Source organism: Natator depressus, chromosome 9 (genome assembly GCF_965152275.1).
Source record: "Natator depressus isolate rNatDep1 chromosome 9, rNatDep2.hap1, whole genome shotgun sequence".
Taxonomy (NCBI): domain Eukaryota; kingdom Metazoa; phylum Chordata; order Testudines; family Cheloniidae; genus Natator; species Natator depressus.
This window is the reverse complement of record NC_134242.1, coordinates 39,505,333-39,533,312: the sequence shown is the minus strand read 5'-3', so window position 1 is coordinate 39,533,312 and position 27,980 is coordinate 39,505,333. Positions and strand designations below refer to the sequence as shown.

At 40.0% G+C, this 27,980-nt stretch overlaps 1 protein-coding gene across 8 annotated transcripts in view; it reads right to left on the bottom strand.

The window, feature by feature from the left end:
• Nucleotides 1–613: 613 nt before the first annotated feature.
• The window catches only part of SPSB4 (splA/ryanodine receptor domain and SOCS box containing 4), a 306,597-nt gene continuing 279,230 nt past the window's right edge, over nucleotides 614–27,980 (bottom strand). For all 8 annotated transcript variants that reach the window (XM_074963955.1, XM_074963954.1, XM_074963959.1 and 5 more), the window contains one exon: nucleotides 614–1,860. In XM_074963955.1, the coding sequence (XP_074820056.1) occupies nucleotides 1,733–1,860 (128 nt within the window). In that variant the 3' untranslated portion in view covers nucleotides 614–1,732. The remainder of the gene's footprint in view (nucleotides 1,861–27,980) is intronic.

Genomic DNA, 27,980 nt, shown 5'->3' with positions numbered 1-27,980 from the left:
GAACAGTCACTGCTTTTTGAGAAGTATGATTTGCCATAGATCATACATCAGATGGGAGAAGTTTTTTTGTTACATTCTTTCAAATTTGTATGATATTTTGGGGAACATTGATTGCAAGTTTCATGGAAAGTTTCTGCTTTGAAGAGCGAGGCTGACTGGGGCACACAACTGGAAGATTTTTTCAAGAACAACGAGTAGCAATGGAAGAAGGCATTAAGATAAGAGCAGGAGAGGATCGAACAAAGGAATAGTTAGGCAAAAGGCTTGAGTAAAGCAAAAAGTGAGTGGACTAGGAAAAAATGAGGGAAGATATATAACACTTTTGTAATTCGCAGCCTCCCCCTCTGCAAGACTTATTGCAATATAGTATAGAACTGATCTCGGTGCTGACAAGCCCACAGTGACTAGGACGTGTCAGCAGCAGGGCATTGGCACTGCTAAGATAGAAGAGTCCATCTCCCTTTTTACCTACCCCACTGTCATAGAAACACCACATAGAAGCAGCAGCGTAAGTGTTACAGAAACTGAAACTTCAACTCGGAATGTATTGCTTCTGTTAAGTATATCTAATAGTTAATGAAAGGAGACACTAGTTTCATTTTGGACAGTAGACTTTATTAGAAATTTTCTCCTCATTCATCAGTAAATTCACATTAAAATATGCTGAAGGCAGTTAAGTCTCAACAATCGACATCCTGCCATTACAACAACTTCCAGTTTAAAAACTAGATAACTGATCAGACAGATAACTTGAAACATAAGAAATGCAAACAGAAAGCAGCATCTTTAAGAACAGGTTGAGCCTGAAAAATGAATACAGCTGGGGGGGAGGGGGGAGTAAATCAGTCCTTCCAAGATGGAAACAGTTAAATGAGGACTCCACAGATGTTAAACAGATAAATAAACAATATATCACACATACATTAAAAAGAGAGCAGAAGTATTTAGAGTTGGTATAACAAAAATAATAATTTTGTTCAAATAAAAAAGTGACAGGCTTCTTAAAATGTGAATATCCTAAAATCTCAAGATAGTGAACAGCTTTGTTGTTATAAACTATGCAGAACTTTGGAGGAATGAGATTTGGTCTTGAAAACACTGGACTGCGTTGACTTTATTACCATATCCAATTTAGTTGATATTCCACTCTTCAGGAACAATTTTTCTATGTATCATTAAATCCAGCACTGATGTTCTATGTAATGACTTACTTCATATATTTTAAACATGATAGGTCCTCTAACACATTAAGGGCTAAGTATTCAAGACTCCAGATAAATTGTGATTACTCAGCACCTCTGCACATCAGATTTTAAGATTTAGACATTGTTAACTTAACACAATGTTATTTCTTTCACTAGTAACCACATTATTCAAAGGATGCTCTTGTGCATAAGGATAACTCTGGGGGGCCAGATTTTCAGCTGGTGTCTACTGGAAGTCAGCGGAGCTAAGCCAATAAGTGCCAGCTAATGATCTGAGTAGGAGAATTCAATCTTGGATACTGTCCTAGAGGCAACAGATAATTTGTGACTCTAGATCAAATTCATGTTTCTGCATTCTTTAGTATGCAAATTGTTCTGCTTCAGATGATTCAGAAAAAAAATATATATTAAAAATTAAATAACACTCGTGTCCACCACAAAGATTTCTATTTTGATGTAAACAATAATTTCTGCCATTTGCATTGATTTAGTCCAATGTGAGGCCAGAAAAAGGGTTCTAAGACTTCTTATTGATACTGTAAATAATTTTTCAGAGACTGGGGCAAAGGTAGAGATTCTATGTCATGCAGGCGATCTCTGCCAAGAGCAAAGCGAATTGATCTTCGGCACAAGTCCATTAAAGGCAGGGGTTCCGCTGAAAAATGGAAGAAAAAAATACAGAATTAGTGTTTTGAAATGTACATTTTATTCATTATTAAAGAAGAAAATGGACATCAACATTTTCAGGAGCAAAAAAAGATGATGCTTGGCAAAGGGTAACAATTTGTGGTAAAATTTTCAAACTTGAAAAAATATATACAAGTGACACTGATTTATGAAGCAGCAGAGTCAACATTTTATCACATTACATATATAGTAAAACAAGCATAATGTTTCAGCTCAGTATTTGACTCTATAAAATATGAACTAGTAATCCAGCACTACCCCAGTATCGCTAAAGTTATAGCAATAGTGGGGGGTTAGTTTTGTTACACAAGTGTTCAGGATGTCCAATAATAATGCGAGATCTTATAACCTGTTAACACCACAACTTTCTGCACAATTACACTAATAACTCCTGACCTTTAAATACCAACTCCCTTCCTGTTTTAGGGATGATAAGGGGTCTCTTAAGGCTAAAAGCACTTCTCAGCAAACCTAGCTTGGCCCTACAGATCGTGCCTAGCCTTCCTTTCTAGGGGTTACCAAAAGTAGAAACAGGAAACTTCATTATTTTTATTTATTATTTTTTCCCCACAAATAAAGAAGTTTCTTTCAGTTGACAGGTTCTTATAAAAAATGCCTGTCTGGCAGGTTCTGATTTTACTTTTCTAAATCTGAATTATGTGCTTATGGAAAGTGCCAGATTGACACTTTGGCAACACTGAAAACTGAAAATCCAAGAGCAATGATATCCAAGCTCCTCCATCAGCACACTTTATCCTGACCTACAAGAATCACATGGATATGCAAGTACATAATACAGCCTCTATATCCATTCAAACCATTAACACTTCTGCCTTCAGTGACAACATGGATACCTATTGTGATGGTAGCCCTCCTGATGAGTATATTGATCGGATAGGAACTGGATTAAGACCATCAATGAATTTCACAGAGGCCACCAAATCTCTGCCAAGAGTTATGACTACACGACGACTACAGCAACTGCCCCGAATGGATTTAGATGCTTGAAAACACATTCCTAAATTCTTAAAACTACATGAAGTTCTTCAATACTATTGAACAGAAACAGCAACAACAGCCTTTTAAAACCACATCTGCCTGGAAACTGAAACGCTTCCAGAGGAACAAAGTGAGTTATAGTAGAACTCGGGAATGTTCGTAATTCTGAAATGTTCATAACTCTGAACAAAACGTTATGGCTGTTCTTTCAAAAGTTTACAACTTAACATTGACTTAATACAGCTTTGAAACTTTACTACCAAGAAGAAAAATGCTTTTTTTCTTTTAGTAGTTTACGTTTAACACAGTACTGTACTGTATCTACTTTGGGGGGGTGGGGGTGTCTGGTCTCTGCTGCTGTCTGATTGTGTACTTCAGGTTCCAAATGAGGTGCGTGATTGACTGGTCAGTTCATAACTCTGATGATTCTACTGTACCTTCTCTAGAAACCAGACTTGTGACATCATTCAGCCTACAAGCATTTGTGACTGTACAATGTCAATTTCTGTTTAGTAAGGTTTTTATGTTTGTATTACATGCGTAATATATTATTTAAACTAGTGTTTTTCAACCTTTTTGATACCAGTGAGCAGTTTGCTGCCTTCCTAAACTGTGTCAGGGAGATCTGAGGGACTGGGGCCAGCCCACGGAGTGGTCATTGAGAAACACTGATTTAAACCATTGAACTGCAGCATGGTTTACAAAAGTTACCTACGTTCAGAAAAATCAATTACAAAGCAAAAGATACACAAGTTTTAAGCATTAGTGCAGCTCCATTGACATCATGGAGTTTCACTCATTTAGACCAGCAGAGAATATGGCCCATAAAGTCCAATGATTAATCCAATCTCTTTGTCTAGTGTGTCCAGTGGTGAAACTTTTTGAAACAAACATTCTCTGGAAACACTGTTCAAAAGATTTTAAAGTTTTTTCATCCCTACCATCACCTCGACCACATTGGATAAGTTATGGCTGATGGCTATTATAGGAAACACACACCCCCCAATTCAGCAATGCAGCTAAAACTTCTGCAAATCTGTGATATCTCAAGTTTCTTTTACATAGAACTAGGAACATAAATCCTAGGAGATGGAGCTGTTTAATTCATTAACAAGGTTTAGTGATTATGAAATGGGGGAACATAGATAGCTCGCAGATTCCGGGACTTGAGGAATAATACAGTAGACACTCCAGACACTCCATCCTGAACTGAAGTAGTTTGCTGTTGATCTTCCAGGCATCTTTTATTTCATTTAAAAAAATGACAATGACTGAAGCTCAACGATGTTACAAGCTTTTGAGTGACCACAGGGCACTAAGAACTTTACTATTTTTACAGCCAAAATTTGCAAATAAAGTAATTAACCAGACATGGAGTTAATCCAGAACTTTAAAATCTTATATATAAACATAAAAGGCGTAAAATATTTCTCCAGCTTCACATGCTAAATATGGGGGCAGGTGACCAAAGCCCACAGGTAAGTCAAAAACATGGAGACCTTGGAGATGGGTTGGAATCTGCGGGGAGCATGGACTGTTATAGACTAAATAAAGGAAAGACAAGACAGAATCAGGGGGGGGGAGAGAAGGGAGGAGAGGAATCAAATCAGTATCTTAGATGTCTGTATACTAATGTGAGAAGTATGGGGAATAAGCAGGAAGAACTCAAAATGCTAGTAAACAAACAACTGACATAGTTGGCATCATGGACACTTGGTGGGATAATACACATGACTGGAATATTGGTATAGAAGGATAAAGCTTGCTCAGGAAGGACAGGCAGGGAAAAAAGGGAGGTGGTGTTGCCTTATATATTAAAAGTGTATACACTTGGACTGAGGTTGAGATAGAAACAAGAGACAGACTTGTTGAAAGTCTCTGGGTAAGGATAAAAGGGCTAAAAAATCAAGGATGATGTCATGGTAGGGGTCTACTACAGACCACCAAACCAGGAAAAAGATGTGGATGAGGCTTTTTTTAAAACTAACAGAATCATCCAAAGCACAGGACTTGATGGTAATGGGGGGGGGGGGGACTTCAACTACCCAGACATCTCTTGGGAAAACAACACAGCAGGGCACAGATTATTCAACAAGTTCTTGGAATGTATTGGAGACAATTTTTTATTTCAGAGGTGGAGAAGGCTACAGGGGTGGGGGCGGGGGAAGGGGGAAGAGGATGTTCTAAGATTTGATTTTGACAAATAGGGAAGAACTGGCTGAGAATTTGAAAGTGGAAGGCAACTTGCGTGAAAGTGATCATGAAATGGTAGCGTTCATGATTCTCAGGAACGGTAGGAGGGAGAACAGCACAATAGAGACAATGGATTTCAAGAAGGCAGACTTTAGCAAACTCAGGGAGTTGGTAGGTAAAATCCCACGGGACGCAAGTCTAAGGGGAAAAACAATTGCGGACGGCAGTTTTCAAAGAGACATTATTAAGGACACAAGAGCAAACTATCCCACTGTGTAGGAAAGATAGGAAGTATGGCAAGAGACTATCCTGGCTTAACCAGGTGTGCATTACAAAGGATGAATATAAACAAATAACACAAGTATGTAGGGATAATATTAGAAAAGCCAAGGCACAAAATGAGATCAAACTACCTAGGGACATAAAAGGAAAAAAGAAAACAGTCTACAGATATATTAGAAGCAAGAGAAAGACCAAGGACAGAGTAGGCCTGTTACTCAATGAGAGGGAAAAGACAATAACAGAAAATGTGGAAATGGCAGAGGTGCTTAATGACTTTTTGTTTCGGCTTTCACCAAGAAGATTGGTGGTGACTGGACGTTTAACATAGTGAATGCCAGTGAAAATGAGGTAAGATCAGAGTCTAAAATAGGGAAAGAACAAGTCAAAAATTACTTAGACAAGTCAGATGTCTTCAAATCACCACGGCCTGATGAAATGCATGCTAGAATACTCAAGGAGCTGACTGAACCATTAGCAATTATCTTTGAAAAGTCATGGAACACGGGAGACATTCCAGAAGACTGGAAATGGGCAAATATAGTGCCCATCTATAAAAAGGGAAATAAGGAGAACCCAGGGAATTACAGACCAGTGAGCTTAACTTCTGTACCTGGAAAGATAATGGAGAAAATAATTAAGCAATCAATTTGCAAACGCCTAGAAAATAATAAGGTGATAAATAACAGTCAGCATGGATTTGTCAAGAACAAACCATGTCAAACCAACCTGATAGCTTTCTTTGACAGGGTAACAAGCCTTGTGGAAAGGGGGGAAGTGGTAGATGTGGCATATCTTGACTTTAGTAAGGCATTTGATACGGTCCCGCATGACCTTCTCGTAAACAAACTAGGGAAATACAACCTAGATGGCGCTACTATAAGATGGGTGTATAACTGGTTGGAAAATCGTTCCCAGACAGTAGTTATCAGTGGTTCACAGTCATGCTGGAAGGGCATAATGAGTGGGATCCCGCAGGGATCGGCTCTGGGTCTGGTTCTGTTCAATATCTTCATCAATGATTTAGATAATGGCATAGAGAGTACATTTACAAAGTTTGCAGACGATACCAAGGTAGGAGGGGTTGCAAGTGCTTTGGAGGATATGATTAAAATTCAAAATGATCTGGACAAACTGGAGAAATGGTCTGAAGTAAATAGAATGAAATTCAATAAGGACAAATGCAAAGTACTCCACTTAGGAAGGAACAATCAGTTGCACACACACAAAATGGGAAATGACTACCTAGGAGGGAGTACTGTGGAAAAAGGATCTGGGGGTCATAGTGGATCACAAGCTAAATACGAGTCAACAGTGTAACACTGTTGCAAATAAAACCAAACATCATTCTGGGATGTATTAGCAGGAGTATTGTAAGCAAGACATGAGAAGTAATTCTTCCACTCTACTCTGCGCTGATTAGGCCTCAACTGGAGTACTGTGTCCAGTTCTGGGTGCCACATTTCTGGAAAGATGTGGACAATTTGGAGAAAGTCAAGAGAAGAGCAACAAAAATGATTAAAGGTCTAGAAAACATGACCTATGAGGGAAGACTGAAAAAAAATTGGGTTTGTTTAGTCTGGAGAAAAAAAGACAGAGAGGGGACAAGATAAGAGTTTTCAAACACATAAAAGGTTGTTATAAGGAGGAGGGAGAAAAACTGTTCTTCTGAACCTCTGAGGATAGGACAAGAAGCAATGGGCTTAAATTGCAGCAAGGGAGGTTTAGGCTGGACGTTAGGGAAAACTTCCTAACTGGCAGTGTGGTTAAGCACTGGAATAAATTGCCTAGGGATGTTGTGGAATCTCCATCATTGGTGATTTTTAAGAGCAGGTTGGACAAACACCTGTCAGGGATGGTCTGGAGAATACTTAGTCCTGCCTTGAGTGCAGGGGACTGGACTAGATGACCTCTTGAGGTGCCTTCCAGTTCTATGATTCTATATCGCCTCTCTCACTAAATTCTACATAGGCTCTAAAAATTCAATTACTAAATAGTAATAAGAAAATGCCCTCAAGTGTTTGCAGCAGTTGCCAAACTTCAAATATTAAACATGTTCGTGTAACCTGAAATCTGAATTATTTTGTCTCCTCCCTTAAGTCCTACATCAGTTCTGAAACTTAGATATATTAGGGCAGATTAGGTCTAAAATATTTTAAAGCAGTTTACTTTTTTTTTTTTTTTTTAGTTTACAGCAATTTAAATAAAAAATAAAAAACACCACATGAAAATTTTGTAGTCAATTAACTGTTTGGCACAGTAACAGGAATTCCTTATGCCAAAAAGAATGAAGACTGTACTCCTGAGCCATAGAACACCAAAAAATACGACTATTCACAGAAGTTCTGTGTGATACCTGAAAAAGTGAACCACATTTAGTGTGTGCAATTAACTTGCCAAATGAAACAATTTATTTGATGAAGAATTTTGTAAGATGTAATAATGTGAAACATTTCTTGCATAACGCAATGTGTCTACTCTTGTATGACTTTGCATTAGTAAGAAGTAACCATTCATCTATGAAGGGCCTTTTTATTTTAAGTTGCAATTTTCAACCTGGCCTCAGAAGTCAACACAAAATTAAAGCTGGATGAAAAATTGAATTTTTCATATTAAAAAAATTCAAAATTAGAAAAATTTCCAACAGATCTACTCAGAAGAGAGAAAGGAAATAGCTCAATTCAAAACTAATGAAAGTTTGATGCACAAAGTCTGGAAAACTAGGAAAATATCGGGTGCCCTTGTTCAGATCTTAGCTTTGCTAAATAGATTTCTGAATAGTGCTTTCAACACTTGAGGCATGTAATTAATTCCTCCTCTTGCCCGAGACCTGCTCAATACCTGTCAGCCTACCTCAGGTTTCTGTCCTCGTCCTCTTCTCCCTCCTCAAATGTTACCTCAAATGTCATCATGATTAACCTCCACCTTTATATGGATGAAGTCAAAATGTACCATTTATGCCAAATGTTTTGACCTCAGTCCTTTCACACTTTTTTTTAAGTTGTCAGGCTATCATAAAGAAACAAAAAAGGGGGGGAATACACACCCAATTTTTAATTATATTTGCAAGTCACCTTTAAAAATAAATTTAAGGCCAGAAGGTACTATTAGATCATCAGTCTGACCTAATGTAAATCCCAGGCGATTAAATTGTACCGAGTTACCCCTGTATTGAGCCCAATAACTTGGGTTTGAGTAAAGCAAATCTTCCAGAAAAGAATCCCATCTTGAGTTGAGGACATCAGAAGATGGAGAATCCATCACTTCCCTTAGTAGTTTGTTCCAGTGGTTAATTACCCTCACTGTTACAACTTTGTGCCTTATTTCTAATACGAATTTGTCTGGCTTAAGCTTCCAGCCACTGGTTCTTTTGTCTTTCTCCGCTATATTAAAGAGCCTGTTAATATCAGTATTTTTGTCCATGCACTTTAATCAAGTCACCTCAATCTTCTTTTTGATAAGCCGAACAGACTGAGCTTTTTAAGTCTCTCACTGTCAGGCATTTTCTCCTGCCTGCAAATCCTTTTTGTGGCTCTTTTCTGTACCCTGTCCAATTTTGCAATATCCTTTTTGAAGTGTGGACAACAGAAGCGGACACTGATCCCAGTATCAGTCTTATCAATACACAGAGGTAAAATCACCTCCCTACTCCTTCTCACTATTCCCTTGTTTATACCTTCCAACCTTCTTGCCACAGCATCATACTGGGAGCTCATGTTCAGTTGCTTGCCCACTGTACCCCCTAAAATCCTTTTCCGAGAAACTGCTTTCCAGGAAACATTCCCCCATTCCGTAGGTATGGTGTGCATTCTTTATTCCTGTACATCGGGGTGGGCAAACTACAGCCCACAGGCCGGATCTGGCCCCTCAGGGCTTTGGATCTGGCCTGTGGAATTGCCACCCCTGTGGCGCCATCGGCCCTGGTCTGCTCCGGGAAGCGGTAGGCACCACGTCCCTGCGGCCCCTGGGGGAGGGAGAACAGAAGGCTCCGTGCATGTCTCTTGCCTGTGGGTACCTCCGCTGAAGCTCCCATTGGCCAGGAATGGGGAACCGCGGCCAATGGGAGCTTCGGGGGAGGTACGCACAGGCTAGGGCAGCGTGCTCAGCCCTCTGCCCTCCCTCCCCCAGGGGCCACAGGGATGTGGTGCCAGCCGCTTCCCAGAGTGGGAGCGGGGCCTGGAATCTATCCTGGCCCCAGTGCATGCCGCTGCCACCCCGGAGCCCGAACCCTTCCTGCACCCCATACCCCAACTCCCTGCCCTGAGACCCCTGCCGCACCCCTCCTGCACCCCAACCCTTTGCCCTGAGACCCCTGCTGCACCCTGCACCTCTCCTTCACCCAAACCCCCTGGCCTGAACCCCCTCCCGCACTCTAACATAGTTAGCTATATAAAATATTACAATACTACATTTTTATAAAATTGTTCTCAAACCCTTACCCAAATTGTATCTGTGTCAATGTGTGTCCAATTTAAACAAAACATCAGTGTCAATGTTTCTTCTATGCATACTTTTGCATATCTGACCTTGGTTCTTTAAAGTATTCTATTATCCCCTTCCTAATACATGTTGTCTTCAAAAGTCATGCACTATAACCCATTCAACTCTTGTAACATGAACTTAACTCTGTTACTGCTCAGAACACACATGCATACTCCTGCATCCCCACCCCATCCCACTCTCCCCAGCCTGTCTCTTCACATACAAGCAGCTGGGAGCTATTGTGTTTTCTTCTTGAAAAGACTAATGGATGATAGATGCCAAAATCTTATCATCAGTTAAAACTGATAAAATAGTCACTTTAATGTCTCTAGCATTTATCTACCAGGGGAGATAATGTTTAATATGGTGCCATGCCGTGACCTTATTTTTTGGCAGAGGAAAAATGTAAAAATTAATGATTTAATCACTGTTTAAAACTTAAATCAGGTATTTAAAGGATCTACTAAGTTGAAGAAAACAGCAGAGAGGCAACAGTCTCCACAGTCAAGACATTCTTACCCATCTGCATTACATTAAAGAGAGGAAGACAGCTGAAATGCAGACCAGAGAAATACAAACCCTAAAGCTAGCTGCATATCATTAGCAATTTTTTAGAAAGTATGTGTCATTTTGAGATTGAGTAAGAGCCCGACCCTGCAATCTCCTTCTTGACATTTTCCTTGCTCACACTAGTAGTTTCATGAGGGAGGAGTTTTAGGAATGGACCCTAAGATTTTAGACCTCAATACAGGAAAGCATCCCTATTCAGGAAAGCACTTAAGCATGTGTTTAAATTGAAATCATTGGACAATACACAATATTAAAGATTTGAAGTATTTGGACTTAAGCACAGGCTTATGTCCTTTCATACATTAGGGTCTCAGTTGCTCACATCCAGATGCCCATTATGAGGAAGCTATCCACACTGTCAGGTTGAGGTGGAATATATTGTATCAGACAAGGCAATTGTGATGTGTCCACAATACAATAATTTAACTCAATGGATCATCTACAGTTTGGGGGAAGGCTGTACATTCAACTATATATTTACACTATGCCTTGCTGTAGCAATTTCCTTCCAAGGCCTAAAACTACTTTACAAATATTAATTCAGCCCTAACACCTCTGTATTGTAGGAAAGCAGTATCATAGAATCAAAGAAGATTAGGGCTGGATGAAACCTCAGGAGGTCATCTAGTCCAACCCCCTGCTCAAAGCAGGACCAACACCAACTAAATCATCCCAACCAGGGCTTTGTCAAGCCGGGCATTAAAAACCTCTAAGGATGGAGATTCCACCACCTCCCTAGGTAACCCATTCCAGTGCTTCACCACCCTCCTAGTGAAACAGTGTTTCCTAATATGCAGCCTAGACCTCCCCCACTGCAACTTGCACAGGGTCACACAAGTCTGTGGAAGACCCATAAACCAAGGCTCCTGAACTGTGCTCTGTGGCCCACCAGTGATGCAAATAGTACTTGCTGGTCATCCATAGGGAACTGGATGGTCAAATGGTTAGGCTCCCTTTGTTTCCAGATAAGAGAAACAAAACAGATGGGATTGAGGAAATTAAATTAAAAGCCAAAGGAGATGGTGTGATGAATTTCCAGAATGGGCAAAATGTGTTACAGTTATAACTGTCTTTATTGCATCAATAGTTTCCTCTTATTACTTCATCATATCCTGTTTCTACTTTATCATATAAGCAATTACGGTAATTGTCCTAGAAATGTCATATGATCATGAATGAGAGAGAAGCTGAGGCATGAAAGAATCTCAGTATTGAGTTGTGGTCCACACCATGGAAAGGTTTGAGAATCCCTGCTCTGAAATGAAACTAATGTTTCTTGTCTCCCAGCTCTGTGCCTTAACCAAAAGGCTTGGCTCTCCTCTCCTCCCCTGAAAACAGGGAAGTTTTAAGATTAAGCAAGAGTTTCCTAGCAGGGGTTAGGAGACAACTTCTTAAATCTCCACCTGATGCTAAATCCAATTTCTTGCAATCTCCAAAGAAAAATAAAAGAAAGAAAAAAATCAGATATCAAAGTGGGAGGGAATGCAGTATACGAACTGATGTAACCAAAAACCAGGCCTGAAAATTCAGGTACTGTAACTACAAAACAGGCAGAGCTGGAAGGTGTGGAAAGGAAAAGAATACTGGCATTCTATTACATTCTGAGACGGTACATGTGGGATGCACATTGAGGCAAGCAATGAAATGCTCATGTTCCATATGACTGTGAAACTACTGGTCAATCTTGACAAAGCTGGCTATACAAATGGGAAATGGAAAAAGACTGAGATTTTCTTAGAATACCTCACTCCCGCTCCTAGGTTTTTCTATGCTATATGGGAAAATACACTTTTTTTAAAAAATGAGAAAAACAACGTGTGTCAACTTTAATTGAATCTATAAAATGGTAGGATTTAAACTCTTCTCTATGGGCTGTTTGAACATACTAATCTCCATGCACACCCTCTAATGTATTGAGCGACAATTCGTTGACTCCAGTGTTTTTAACTATGGAAACTATGTGGCACCTTAGAGACTAACCAATTTATTTGAGCATAAGCTTTCGTGAGCTACAGCTCACTTCATCGGATGCATTATGCATCTGATGAAGTGAGCTGTAGCTCACGAAAGCTTATGCTCAAATAAATTGGTTAGTCTCTAAGGTGCCACAAGTACTCCTTTTCTTTTTGCGAATACAGACTAACACGGCTGTTACTCTGAAACCTATGGAAACTATGTGACATAAAAGTCACCATTTCAAAGGGCCCAGGCAAATCCCACAGAGCGTAAATCTCACGCCAGATGCATGAGGATAGACTGACAGAGTGATATTAGTACAGAGCATCTTTAGATGCTTCTTTATTGGGAATGGCCATTTTTTGCCGATTACTGTGTAAGAGTTCAAGCTGCTTGGACCTTTTAGGACTTATGCTGTAGGAGATGAATAATCGGTATAATCTTGAATTGCTCACTTTTATGCCATTGAACCTGTACACAAAACAACCCCACCCCCTGAATAAGCAGAATAGCGAGGAACAAAATTTCTTGTTGTGCTTTCTTAATGGCAACCTTCTTAGAATAAATCAGCAATAAGCAAAGAGGCTGAATGTTCATACACTGGCTATCCTGAAGAGTTCAGCTTTCATGTGCCATGATACCTACTTTAAATCTTTAATCATAGAAACCTAAGACTGGAAGGGACCTCGGTAGGCCGTCTAATCCAGTACCCTGAACTAGAATCAGGACTAATAAGGGCACATCTACAATAGAAATGTAAGTCAACTGTATTAGGTACAGTAATTACTGCGGTGATGCATTCCACACTCCCCTCCTTGGATTGGTGGTGGACGTCCTCATTCGGGCAGCGTGTGGAGCTGAGAGCCCTATCTCTCAGTTCCACTGGGAGCCTCCTGCTGGGAGCCTGGCTGCCCCTCCCTGCTGGGAGCGGGGAAAGCCGCTTGCGGCTTCTTGGCCAGGCAGCTGAGTCAATTTAACAGTTCAGGGCTATGAAATTGATAACCCATTTAACTGACAGTGTCTACACAGTCACTGGGTCAACCTTACTACACCGACAAAAGCCTCTCACGCCTCTCGTGGAGGTGAAGTTATGATGTTGGTGTAGTAGGGCACTTATATTGGTGGGAGGACGGCTGTAGTGTAGACACTGACATAATTAAATCAACATAAGCTGCCTGATGTCAACCTAACTAAGTAGCGTACACCAGCCCTTAGTATTATCTAGACCATCCTTGACAGGTGTTTGTCTAACCTGTTCTTAAAAACTTCCAATGACAGAGATTCCACAACTTCCCTAAGTAATTTGTTCTAGTGCTTAGGAAAAACGTCCTAGCTGTCAAGTAGCTAACATCTAACCTAAGCCTCCCTTGCTGCAATTTAAAAATAGCGAAGAAGAACAATTTATCACCCTTCTTAATGGAGGACAACAGAAGACAGACATTAAGAATTATATAATTTTTCAATTGAATTATTATAAACAAACCCTAAATGCATTTGCTATTCCAAGGGACCCACTGGACTTTTGGGATAACTGTTGTTGTATTAAATACCAAACCAGAACAGTATCTCAGCCCCATGTGACTATCTGCCACTGAGAGACACCTAAATTAAAGCAGATAAGGATGAATTATTTTAGCAGGTCAGTTGCCTCAAAAGACTAAGTGGGTTCTCATTGCAAGTTACAAGCAGCAGCAAAATATATCATGTACATATATGATCCCCAGCAGGATGATGGGGAAAGAGGAGAGACTTGGAAAGGTTTTGTTTTCTGATGGAAAGGTTTTAGTTTAGTTGTGTTTCTTTCATTATTAACTTTTGAATATCATCACAAGGCTATATTTGGTGCCCTTAATGTGCTCTTGGACATTATACAAAGTTTGAGTAGCGACATTCTGTTGCAGGAAGACTCAATGCTTGATGGTTTCAAACATGAAAAGTATGAAGCCACAAACATTGGAGATCCACAAATACTGGATCCTCCAGACTCAAACTTTTCCAAAGTTTAAGGGGGTTGGACTCAGAGTTTTAGCTTGGGCCCATCTCAAATGTATACTTCATGGATTTTACAGTCAGAGGCATGCTTAACACCACTAAATCGAGTCTGTATTCTTCCAGGCCATGACAAAGGGAGGTACCAATATATAAATGAGAGAGAGATGAGAGTCTGTATAAGTATTTCAACAGATAGAGTTCAAAGGCAATGTTGTGCAGTGTGTAAAAGGCAGATTTACAAACATACAGTAATAGATACGGGAAGTTAAGGGATGAAACAATGTAAATACCTATTGCAACACAAGTCATACTGGACAAACAGCACACAAACTGGCTTGTTCTAAGCCTGAGAACAAGAATGCAATAAAATCTTGCTTTGCCTTTCTCCTCATCATAAACTCAACATGTTTTAACCCTTTTAAGCAAGTATATAACAGCGGGAAGGCATAACACCTCTAAACCTTTTGAACATATGAAACAGCATATGAAGATTTATTGGGCTTTATAAACAACCTTACAGGCAATGTACACTTACATTATCAAGCTGGTGAAGTAGTTTAGGAAAGAGCTTTTGGTCTCCGTTCCAGAGACAGGGAGGAAGAGACAATATGTTAATAGAAATGGGGACCAAGCCTACAGCTTTAATAAGAGATTGACATAATTACACAGAGAAAGCGACCCAGTGGATCACATTTAGGTAAAGTCTATATAGTCTCTAAACTTGAGGCGGCTGGGTTTGAAGAACAGACAAACTACTAGCCAATACACCAGGGTAGAGTCTCATATTGCCATTTTTTCAGAGAAACAGAAATATAATTTGCACATTTTATGACATAAGGCACAAATTACTAAAGATTCACTATAATCCAATTTCACAGGAACTGTACAAAAGTGGGAACCTAGATTTATGATGTTCTACTTTATTTATTTTGAAATGAATGCTTGGTTGCTTATTTGTCAGAGTTCTTGAAGAAAAAATAACCGAAGAGTGAAATGTACTTTTCCGGTACAGCCGTGCTTATCTGCACCAGCAGAGAAGCCCTGGTGCCTTACAGCATGAAAGACTATTAAAATTTGTATTAAACTTCAGTTTCCTTTGATCTATTAAAGTTCAAGACAACTTTTAGTTCTGAGAAACAAATTCTCCTGTAACTCAGGGGTGCAATTTTGTCAATCATTCTAGCCTCATAAAATAAAGTCAGGTTATTTCATGTTTCCTCAAAGGTTCAATACACATAATGCTAATTACAGAACTTGTAGTACCTTATCATACAAGTTCCCCCATGTGGCAGGACTTTTAAGACTATGTGGAGTTCACTGAAGGATTTGGAGTTTACTGAGCAGTCACTCAGAATTTTTAGTTGGTTTTAGAAGGATCTTATGAGATTTAAACATGGTTGTGATTTGCTATAACATAGACAGATAAGTGGTAGGTAGATGGGAAGAAAGGAGGATAGCTTGTTTATTTGGTTTTCAAAAGAAATGTTCAGAACAGTTTTTAGAAATCACTCTTTCAGTAACTCCATTCCTTGAAGGGAGCCAGTGAGGACTGCCTTTTTAATAATACAGCATTATGTTTCTCAACAGGAGGCCTACTCTCATGAGACAGAGGAACAATGAGAAAATTCAGGTCAAAATTGTAAGTGTTTCAAAGTTGGTTTAAAGATCATTCTATTTTTTTGTTAAAACAACCATTAAAATGAACAACAATTAAAACATTTACCTTTGCCATTTTCCAGCTAAACGCTGCTCATTTTGTTACGTCACCCTTCCACCATGCCCCATTCCATGTGTCTATTTTGTCCAGCTGTTACATTCTGACACCTAGATTGTGAATATCTCTGGGGCAGGGACTGTCATCTTTGTCTGTACAGGGCATAGCACAATAAGGACCTGATTCTTCACTCAAGTTCCTAAGTATTACCGTACTAGAAATAAATACTAAATATTCACCCAAGCACTCAGGCGTCTATTGCTCACAACCCAAATGTTTTCAGCCCTAATCTGCCCCATAAAACCATCATGAGAGTTTTCTGAATGAGTGTTAATTATTCTTTATTATATTTCAGTGTTTTAGTTATTTACTCGGCTTTGTAATTAGGTTGAGTGGTTAAGGTATCCTTTACAGTACACTGCAATTTTCCTTTTAGTGCCAAACTGGAGAAAAATGGAACTCTCAGACCATCCTGATTAAATTTAGATATACAGTGCTGAACTGTTTAGAATGGTAAACATTGTGACCATGTTTCTTGTATCATACTGTTGTACAACATTTTCTTAATTATTTAAATTTAAAATTACCTGACGGCTCCAGATATCCTCAAATCAAGTGAAAAACTGCGAGCAGCCTAACATTTAAAATTCAAACATGCTTGTAAATAAACTAACGCGCTCCAGGGGAGATTTGCAAACAACAAGCTTGATTCATCACTTCATTATTCCAGTTTTGATTTCAACTGAATTTCATTGGCATAGGACTGGAGTAATGCATTAATAAATCAGGCACAATAACTAAAGGGATCAAAATTATTATAAATACTATTTGTATTTGCATGTCTTCAAAGTGTTTTCTCCTCTTAAATACCATCATCTTTATTAGCAAGAAATTTAGTATTTGCCACAATCTGAGTTATCAAATTAAGGATTTCTTCTTGTTGTTGCGTAGGAGAAAACAACCTATGCTTTATGAGAAATGTTCATAAAGCATTGTATTTAGCAATAAATCTGCTTGCATATTAATGGCAGCACTGGTATTACAGCTTTTAGTCAAGGTTGCCCAACTCATCCAATTATAAGTTCCTGTTTTCAGTTGTTTATAACTATGCCAAATTAACTGTTTAGACTGAGATTTCACATGCTGGATATATGCCTTTGGCTCATTTTGGGGGGAAATTTTCAGCAAAAATGGTTCAGCCGTTTCCTCGAGTGAGTTAGGAAAAAAACTCTTACAAATCTTTTTTTAGAAGCTCTAGCACCTCAGTGCTTAGGATCGGGACATGCGGTCACGGATGTGCTGTCAGGTATGTATCTTTTGTATTAAGGATGAAAAAGAGCAAAGAGCAAGCTGCAACTCAGGACTGTCCAACATAGGGTGATCAGATAGCAATTGTGAAAAAATGGGACAGTGGGTGGGGGGTAACAGGTGCCTATATAAGAAAAAAGTTCCAAAAAACAGGACTGTCCCTTTAAAAACAGGACATCTGGTCACCCTAGTCCAACAGGTCTTTCCATGCAATTGCTGCTTCTGGCTGCTGTGAGTTGGCGTGAGTACTGGAACCGAGAGCAAGGAGCCTCTTTCTCAATGTACTCTCAATGTAGCCCCTGCTGAAACCCAGGAAGCATGGAGGATGATGCAGCCTGACTTAAATGCAGAAGAGAAAAGAGCTGGACTGGGTGTAGGAGACTGGGCCTGGCTGGGCAATGCTGTGATTCTGCTCAGTACAGAAGAGGGGACTGTCAGGGGCCAATTACAGCTCCTTGATTCTCCAGAGTGGACCTGTATCTGGAGGCAGTTCTGACCCAAGTAACCTGGTTATAGTGACTCCCACAGGACATAAGCCAGCTGAGTATGGTTGGAGCATGGCGCTATGCTCCATCTCTTCCCCTTCAACCCTCCCAACGTACTTCCTGTTCTGGGGCTGAATGGGATGGCAGTGCAGAGGCTAGGTATGGTAGTTTGCACCGGCTTCACTCCACCATGGGAATTCTCAGTGGACCAGATCTGGCTGCTTTATGTCCCCTTTGCATCTCTCAGACTGCACAAAAGGGCCAGAAAGCAAACAGGAATCTGGTCTCTGATGAGCTTGGCCAGCGACAGCTATTCTAGTGATTTCCATAAGCACTGTGTGCCTCTGATCACAGGTTTTAGCAATGGTAGAAGACTGATCTCTTTTATCCTGAGACTTTTTCCTAAGGGTGGGGTAATGTCTTCTTACTGGTCATCCATCCCTGTAGTTCTAAACATATTCTCTGTAGAAAAGAGGTTTGATGCAGGATGAGCAGAAAAACAAGTATAGCTGAACTGTTGCAGTGCAATTTCACTCTAAAATACTATCATGGGATCTGAATTTATTGTGTCTCACCGATTCATTATCAAATGTGCTCAGTCTACAAAAGCCTTTTATTCCAGCTGCCAGCTGGTTAATGAGGTTGCACAGGTGTAAATGAAAGCATCATTTGGCCTGCAGAAACTTTATTACTGGCAATGATGTACGAGCAGGAAAGAATCCAGCCTCATTTCAGATCCCAAAGTGAGTTTTTGGGGCTGGCAATTAGAAAAGCATTATTAAGTGCGAGAAGTTACATTACTTGTAAATTGAGCAAATTTGACCGTTCCATTAGTATGTCTAGATACTTACATGTCCCTTCACTGCTATAGTATCTGATCTGGAATCTGTGAGAAATACATACACACAGGAAACCCCACAATCATATTTGTATGGTCAGTTTTCAGAGTACAACAAAATACAGCCTATGTCCTTAGTATTAAGGATAAAGGGAAGAGAATCAGAGAATATGCAATACATTAATAAAATAGTTTCTAAAAACTTTATGTTTTTCATATTTTGCTAAGAGGCATCAGAAAGTAACTAAGTAATTAAACTATGATAAGAAATCCTGCTATCTCTAAAAATATTGTAAGACTAAAATAATGCATTTATTCTACCATCAACTGCAACAAGTGCAAGATGAGTGAGAGAAAATGTCTCAAGGGGAAAAAACAAACACACACTAATGTCAGCAAGTTTCTATGCCTACCAACAGAGTATACTATAGTTAGCACGAACACTTATTTATTATTTGTATTGGTAGTGCCTAGGAGCTCAAGTCTTGGATCAGGACTGCATGGTGCTAGGTGCTGTACAAACACAGAACAAAAATGACCCCTGCTCCAAAGATCTTAAAATCTAAGTAACAACCTAAGAACACTGTTTTGTGTTGATCAATTAGTAACACCATGTAGCCATTCCTAGATTTCACAGCTATCTATCTCTTACCATAACCCTCAGCTATCCAACTGAAGTGTGTGTCTATATCACTTTCAGGAAATGGAAAAGAAACTTAAAATGTAAAACTATTTAACACAGTACAAGCACAATACAAAACCAGTACAATGTTCACTATCATGAATAAAGATATTAAAATAATATTGTCGTCTGAAACCAAATACATCTGACAGGGCCATACTTCTCAACCTTTCCAAAAGAAAAATGATTGTAATATGGAACATCAAAGGGGTTGAAGAATGGGGAAAATTTCAAAGGTGTTTTTTTTGTGTGCACACGCGCCAGTCCTGCTGTGCAGAGATCTATCATTCAAAGCACCCTAAATAACCTGCTTTTATGTTTGAACAATATCCATTAAATAGATAAAAGATCATTTAGTTTCTGAAGTTTTTAGTTTCCTATCTGCGTAGACTATGGAAAACGCTTTAATTAATAGCAGAGGACCATTCTTATTTTTAGCATTCTATTGTTCTGCAACTTGTTCAAATACAAATTACTTTCTTAAGTATTATGAAATATGCAACACAGGCATTAAAGGCAATGGTAAAATGTTTTTTCAGATCAAGAATAAAAATACTTTGATATCCAGGCACTAGTATGCACACAGATCAAGATTTTCAAAACCAGGTGCTTAAATTGAAGTGTTTAAGTCTGTATTTATTCTTTGAAATAAGTGACTTGAATCTTTACTGTGCTGAGCAGCCTGCAGTTCAGTCCATAAAGACTTTTTTTTTTTGCCTCTGTATGTTTAGTAGCCTAAATTTTTACTCCTACTTTTTAAAATTTTGGGCAACACTACACTCTAATCACACCCTACATTTTGTTGTCAACTGGAATTTTTCAAGGAGCATAAAGGAGTTAGGTGACCAACTCCCACTGAATTTCAATAGGAATTTGGGAACCAAACTCCCTGACACTCCTTGGGCATCAAATTTTATATTATACTGATGAAAAATTATGATGCACAAAGGGAGAAATAAAAAGGAACAAAAGAAACTTACTTTCACAGTTTTACGTCTCAGTATCTCTTTTTGTCCATTTTTTCCAATGTGTTTTTTTAATCTAAGTTTTCTATACTGTTAATTACTTCTTTTCTCTCTCATCATCATCATCTTTCTTCCCTGTGTTATGTTCTTTCTCTCAAGCAGAGTGATCAAAGTGCCAGTTGGTATACACAGTTTTAGGAACGTAAAGTTCCATCAATTTCTATTTGCTGGTCCATAAACATCAGGGACTGTGCCATATTTCACCAGCTCATGTTAAAATGTGGATGATAATGATGCGTTAGAAAAAACGCTGACACTATCGATATGAGATTAAAACAACAGCCTGGAGGTATATTAAAGAAGGGAAATTCTGTCAAACAAATGCATAATACAATAACTGCAGCATCAAAAGTGTGTTCAGAATTAGGCACATGCCACAAGGATCATTATTCATGTTAAATTTCTTTTAATTATAGCCTGTTTAGCCCTTCTTTCTCCAACAGACCCACCTCTGAAGCCAATGCGAATCTTGCTAAATGTGGCCCAAAGCATTCACAGGTGAGGGTAAGCCTAGTTTGCCACCACAGCTTGTCTGATAATCGGTTTGCCTGTTGTAGGACATGAATATATTTTGCTAAATCTCTAAAGTTCTAAGACAAATACTGAACCCTCAGGCTTAGAATACACTTGTGCCATTTTAAATTTCCAAGTATTTTAAAGCCCATTAAGCACTGAAAAGTCTGATTCAATTAAAAACAAAAAAACAAACAAGCAAACCTGTTCAATTTCCATACTGCAGTAAGACACATAAGACAACCTTAAAATCATTCTTTCCAAGGTTTGGGTGACTAGACATCCTAGTCCCATGGAGGGGCTTTATTTAACACTCATTGATTTGTATAAACCACTCAAATTATCCACACTGGTTATGGCCTTTATTCCACTGACTAGAAGGAATGTTCAAGATCTTTTTGTATTACTTCCTGTTTTAAGTGTCCTTGCAATAGAATATAGAATCAAAATATTAAACCAGGATAAACACTTGGTTTTCAATTTAATGTCAGAAGTGAAATTCCTTACTTCCCATGACAGTCCCCCAACCCTACAACTCATCATTATAGGCGAGCAGGCCTGGTGAACTTCAATCTCTTCTACTGGCCCACTCACACATTGTGTTTCTTAGGAATACCTGGTACAGATAGGTTTCTCTCTTCCCTCCACTTTCCAAAACCACCAGACGAGGTTCTTCAAAGAGCAGTTCAGTGAGAATCCTAGAACCCTTTCCTGTCCTGTTGCTCAGCAAAGATCCTTGCCTGGTGGATTTTTGGGGGCATATCCTCTCAGGAATTTTTGAGGGGGGGCAGTGAGAGAGAGGTGGCTAACTGGTCAAGCCTTGAAGATTCTATGTGAACAGGAGCATGGTGGGGAGAAAGAGACCAGCTGAGTCCATCCAGAAATGTTGACAGTTGGAAACTTCCTGGCTCACTTAGACTTTCACAGGAGTGCAAGTCTCAAAGTAAATAACCACAGGGGACAAACCCACACTACCCAAAACCCATTGCTTTTAGTTTGCTGAAGCCATGCAAATCAAACAGATGAATTTTCAGTAGACCTAGTTTTAAGCGTTTTACTAGTTTTAAGTACCCTTCAAGTTAGTAACTGTATTTCCAGTAACTAAATCATCCTAAATTACTGTAACTCCAGTTATTAAAATGAACAAAAGCCCTATGAACCAAGATGACAATAAATAAGCCTGTGCTTTTTGCCATGCTGTCTGGACCACTATATTTCTCTTTAAAAATAATAGATCTATGTCCATGATTTCTGATGTGTTAGGAATTGTGTATATGGGTGGATGTAACAGTAACAACTGAATCTATTTGAATGAGAACCTCTACTCAAGAAAGCCCTGATTCAGCAAGATGCTTAGTGTGCATCTACACAGCCCATCATAGTGAGCTACCCAGCCCAGGTTGACAGGCTGGTGCTCTAAAGATAGCTGCGTAGACAGCTCTTTGAAATTGCAGCTCAGTCTGGAGCTCAGGCTCTGAAGCCCACCCGGTAACAAGTCCTCCTCGGTCCTGCTTCTGTCTCAGTCTATAAACCACACAGAGAACCTTGTGCTGGTTCAACACCCTGTGCAGTTTATTTATAATTGAGTCCCACCACCTTCACAGAACACCTAGCACCTTTACAAGCAGGGCAAGAGCAATCTCTCTCTCCCTCTCATTGCTTGCTTTCCCCGCTTTTCACTTCCTTCCTGTCTATTTGGGGGATCTGGCTAATGGCTTAATTAGCCTTTCTGCCCTGCCCAACCCACAAATTAGGCACAGGTCTGCCTTGTCAGCTCCAATCTGCTATGCCTGATTGGAGCTGCTGGGAACAGAGAGCTGACTCGGGATTCCACACCTAGCACTCTGTCACACACACCCTTCCCAAACGTTCAGAAGCCAAGACACAACTTCAAAGAGCTATCTACACAGCTACTTTTGGAGTGGTAGCACCAGCCGTGAAACCTGAGTCTGTTGACCAGGGCTGGAAGGCTCGCTGCAATGGGCTGTGAAGATGTATCCTTAAGTGTATATCTCATTTTAATCACGTAAATAGTCTCATTCACTGCAACAAGACTACTCATATATGTCCCTTACTGAACTAAGGCCTTAGCTCACCCCTTCTGCATCCAGCTCTGGGCTCTAGACAAGGCAGGAGTGCAGAAACAACTCCACAGAAAGACAAAGGACAGACCAGTGACCTCCCAGTGAAAGACTTATTACTTCCAATGATAACGGCTCCCTTCCAAAGCTGTAAAGAAGGAAGGAAAAATTATGAGGGTTTACAAAGATTGGTTCTGAGATGGCAACAACTATGTTCAGATCCATCAACTTATTACACCAGTATGGTTGTTTGCACTAAAATGGGGAAATAAAGGTTCTGTGAGGCCTGTAATACTTTTTCTAGTTTTACTACATTTCCAGGACTTTTTCACCATTCCCACCCTTTGATGTTTTACTACCATTGCCATGATAAAAAACAATAAATCCCTAAGTGTGCTCATAAATCAATATATAGCCTCTAATACTACACAATGGGACATTTATGAAGTATAATGATGAAGGCCAGTTAAAGAAATCACTTCTAACGCTGATTGGTAACATACTGCTTTAGCATATATATGCTGTTGTTTAGAGAGAGACTTTTAAAATGAAAAAGACCAAAAAAAGCCTGATATGTGATGTTATATATACACACACACCCACCCCTTAGAATTACCTGCTGATGTTGTTTAAGTGTTCTCTGAGACACCTCTTATTTTTGAGATATATTTCAACAACATATTTACTACTGCATAATCAGAACTGAGGTTTATGCTTTCAGGATCTTAGTGCAGTTTAAATTATTCATTTGACTGTCCCTAAGGTAACCTCCATCCTTAGAAAAAGGTCAATGTTTTCATATAATTTGCTTTACTGATGCACTTTAACATACAAAAGCAGGACTATACATTATTTATCATGGCCTTTCAGTTGTTTGAGATCATCAATTAAAACTGGCTTTCCAAGAACGTTTTTTTGTGAAAGACTTAATGATCAAAGTTGCCCTATAATCAGTAAAATGATATAACTAGATTTAAGATATAAACTTTTGCCCCTCTGTCACAGACCACTTTGGAAGTGTTCTCCAGCACTTAAGCAGAAGCAGGTCATGGCAAACTTCAGAACAGGAAAATTAAGCTTGCCACTTGAAGATTCCACATAGGAACAGAAGCTGCCCCTTGAGGACTCTAACTGCAGTACTTACATTTCTTTTTCACTGTCCCATGGCATAATCTTGGACATAAAAAATGGCAAAATATACTACATTTGTAAACCTATCAATGACATTCCAAATAACTGTCCTGTACCTAAAGGACTCTTCTCGGAAATGTGTTACATACAAAGATTATCTATATGCAATGTTTCTTGCTTTATCAAACTAGTGGGCTGGTCCCTCCATAAACATTTTGTAATTGCTACAGAGAGTAAAACCATTAAATTCCTCGTGTTTCCAACCCCACATCCCTCCCTTTCTATTCTTTGTTCACATCAGAAAAGTCTCTCTTCTTACTGAAGATTTAACAAGCAAATACCCAGATCACGCTGGATTTTATTTCCTGCTTCTCTCACAGGCTTCAAAGTCAGCACTGGGTTATTGGAGGTCGAAGGGATCTCCTTGTTTAGTTCAATCATGTATGCTCTGCAAGAAAACCCCTCTACATCTTTTTCTAAGTGAAATTTTGCTGAAATCTGCTATTTTGTAGAAGCAGAAATATTTTGTGAAGAAGTATCAGTTTCAACAAAGTTTTCATTGGGAATTGTTTGTTTGTTTTTTGTCAAGAGAGAATGTATTCCCTGGGCCCAAAAGAACTTTCCAAATAGAAATGCTCAGGTTTCAATCCAAAAACAGACATTTAGGCAATTCCGTTTTTGCAAAAAACATCTGAAAGGTTTGGTTTACATTCCAAATTGCCATTGTCCTCTGGACATTTCTAATCTGTACACGCCATATGCTTGCCCTGAAGGCCTCTTCTGGAAATACTGTTTCTAACTTGCTAGAAAAAACCTTAAGCACCTTATCATTATTTCCTATAATCCACATCACAATTACAGGGTTAGCTGCACCTCTGTCCTCTTTATGGTCTCTCTGAGGGCTCCTCACCTGGGGTGGAATTTCAAAATTCTCCCACTCATCAACCAGGCCCTGATGACAGTACTCTGTGTATCCACCATTCTTACGCTGCAGGTCTGCCTGAACTCAGGCATCTGAGGTTTCTTCCTTGTGGTAGTCTGTGACCAGTGGTGAATATAGTGACCAGATAGCCTCTTAAAATCACAGTATTGTTTATTTAGGAGTATGAACAAAGCATTAGAGAAAAAAGATTTTAAAACAACGAACAGTCTACACACATCTAAAGTCCTACCATCCCAGGATCGTAATAGCCAGCCCAATATACAGTATTCATAAAGATTACAGGGCATCTCCGTATCCATGACAATCCAGATTAATCATATCTCTAATAAACCTATAATTCATTATCACTCATTTTAGTACTAGTGTCCAAACCAATTATTATTTTGATAACAAAAGAACCCCAAGCATCAGAAACAGGGAATTCGAAGTACTGACCCTGAAGTTAATGGCAAGAAATAGAATATAAAGAGCTGATAAACTGGGGGTGGGGAACCTTTTTTCTATTAGGAGCCATTGACCCATAGGAAAAAGTAGTTGCGGGCCACACGCAGCCCTACCTGGGGTGGGGTGTAGTGGGGAGTGTCAGAGGCTCGGGGCTTCCCCTAGGCTCTGGGGTGGGGCCAGAAATGAGGGGTTCAGGGTGCAGGAGCGGGCTCTTGGGGCAGAGGGTTGGGGTGTGGGCTCTGGGAGGGAGTTATGGTGCAGGAGGGGGTGTTCTGACCTGGGGCAGGAGGTTGGGGTGTGGGCTCCAGTTGAGCATTGCTTACCTGAGGCGGTTCCTTGTCGGGGCGCAGCAGGGTTAAGGCAGGCTCCCTGCCGCTGGAGCTCCGCACGGCTCCTGGTAGCATCTGGCATGTCCAGCCCGTAGGCAGAGGGGCAAAGGGGCTCTGTGAGGTGCACGCTGCCCGTGCCCCAACCGCCACCCCTACAGCTCGCATTGGCCATGGTTCCCAGCCAACGGGAGCTGCGTAGCTGGCGCTGGGAGCAGCACGTGGAGCTTCCCTGATCGCCCCTCCGCCTGGGAGCTGGAGGGACACCGAGACTCAGGGCTTCCTGCCTACGGCCCGGAGACTTGCCATGGGCTAAATTAAATTAAGCAGCGGGTTGGATCCAGCCCGTGGGCCAGAGGTTCCTATGATAAACTCTGAATAGTATTATACTTAACTCATTTTGTTTCTAGATATCCTGTGAAGCCACGTCCTAGAGACCCATTTATATAGTAAGCCTCATTCTGTTTGCAGTCACAGCACAGGATATAGTCTAGGTTGTAAACATCATGGCTAAACCCCCTACACACCACAGAATTAAAATCAGCACCTTTGGAAACCTTGTCCTAAAAAGGTGAGACTAAAATATTTTCCGCTTTTAAATAAGCTGAAATAAACCACCAAAAGAACCCTCCCCCAAAAGCCACAAGCAACTCATAATGCCAAGTGTTTAATCTTGATTTCCAAAGAGATGTAACTTCTTTGGATTAGGGCAGCAACAGCTCTTAGCACTTAATACTGAAAGTATTAGTGGTCAAATGCAAAATTTGCATAAGAATGGAAATGGTTCCCAATGGTAACAGAATGTTTTAAAACCTAGCTCAACCTTTTAATCTCCACTTTACAGATGTGATAGCCTTTAAGACGATGGTGGTTGTCCCTGTCCTTTCCCCCATCCTCAACAGACAACTATTATCATTTGCCTGCAAGCACTCTGGAGTCTAATGATGCCAGCTGTGCTTCCCAACTAGCCATCGCCCAACTCCCAAACTCACCAAACTAGGTTCAGCAGGTTGCATATTATACCTTTTCATACTGTTGTAACATATGACAAGTGAGCCTGCTCCCTCACTTTGTACCCGAAGGCATTAGGGGTAACAGAGATCACCTATTTCCTTCTTTAAAGGTCTTATTCTCTAAGGCCACGTCTACACTACCTGCCAGATCAGCGAGTAGTGATCAATCCCCGATCGCTCTGCTGTCGACTCTGGAACTCCACCAGGGTGAGAGGCGGAAGCGGAGTCGACGGGGGAGTGGTGGCCATTGATCCCATGCCGCGAGGATGCCAAGTAAGTGATTCTAAGTCGATCTAAGATATGTCGACTTCAGCTACGCTATTCTCGTACCTGAAGTTGCGTATCTTAGATCGATCCTCCCCTACTAGTATAGACCAGGCCTAAGACAAAGTTGAAACCTAACCTTGGAACTTTGGAGAGTGCACCATAAAAGCTGAACAAAGCCTGCTTTACTTGGCTCAGAACTGGCTGGCTAAAAATTGGCTCAAAAGCCTGAGGCAAATCTGTTTTTATTGTCTGAACATAAGAGAATAGCTGATCTAAGGTCGGACATTAGGACATACGCTTCAGCATCCTGAGGCTCTGGTACCTAACATCTAGAATTTTTATTAAGAGAGGTTAGTAAACCAAGACTGGAGTAACGACAGGTTCAAGATGAACTGTATGGAAACAAAAGAATCACTAATTATATCTGGGCAAAATGGTGGAGGTCCTTGTAGGTTAAAAACAATAGTGTAAAATGAATTCAAGCATCTGTAGAAAGACTACATGGTGACTGAAGCGTAACGGTGTATGATCACAACATTCTGTGTTACTGGATTAAACTTATTGGAGCATTCAGGCTCAATTGCAGCACATTTTTGTCAAATGACAAGATAGGAACCAAAAGAAGAACACGCGATGAAAAAGATGTGAACAAACAGCAATATCAGCCGCTGATAGATTCTTTCCTCTGGAAGCCTCTCTCAAGTTACAGGTTTTCAATAACTTCAGGTGTGACTCACATATCCAACAGGAGCTTCAATTTCCTGTTGGTGGTGACAGGAACCAGGAAATCAACATTTAAAATATAGGAAATTTGGGAATACATCTCCAAATTCACTTAATTCCAATA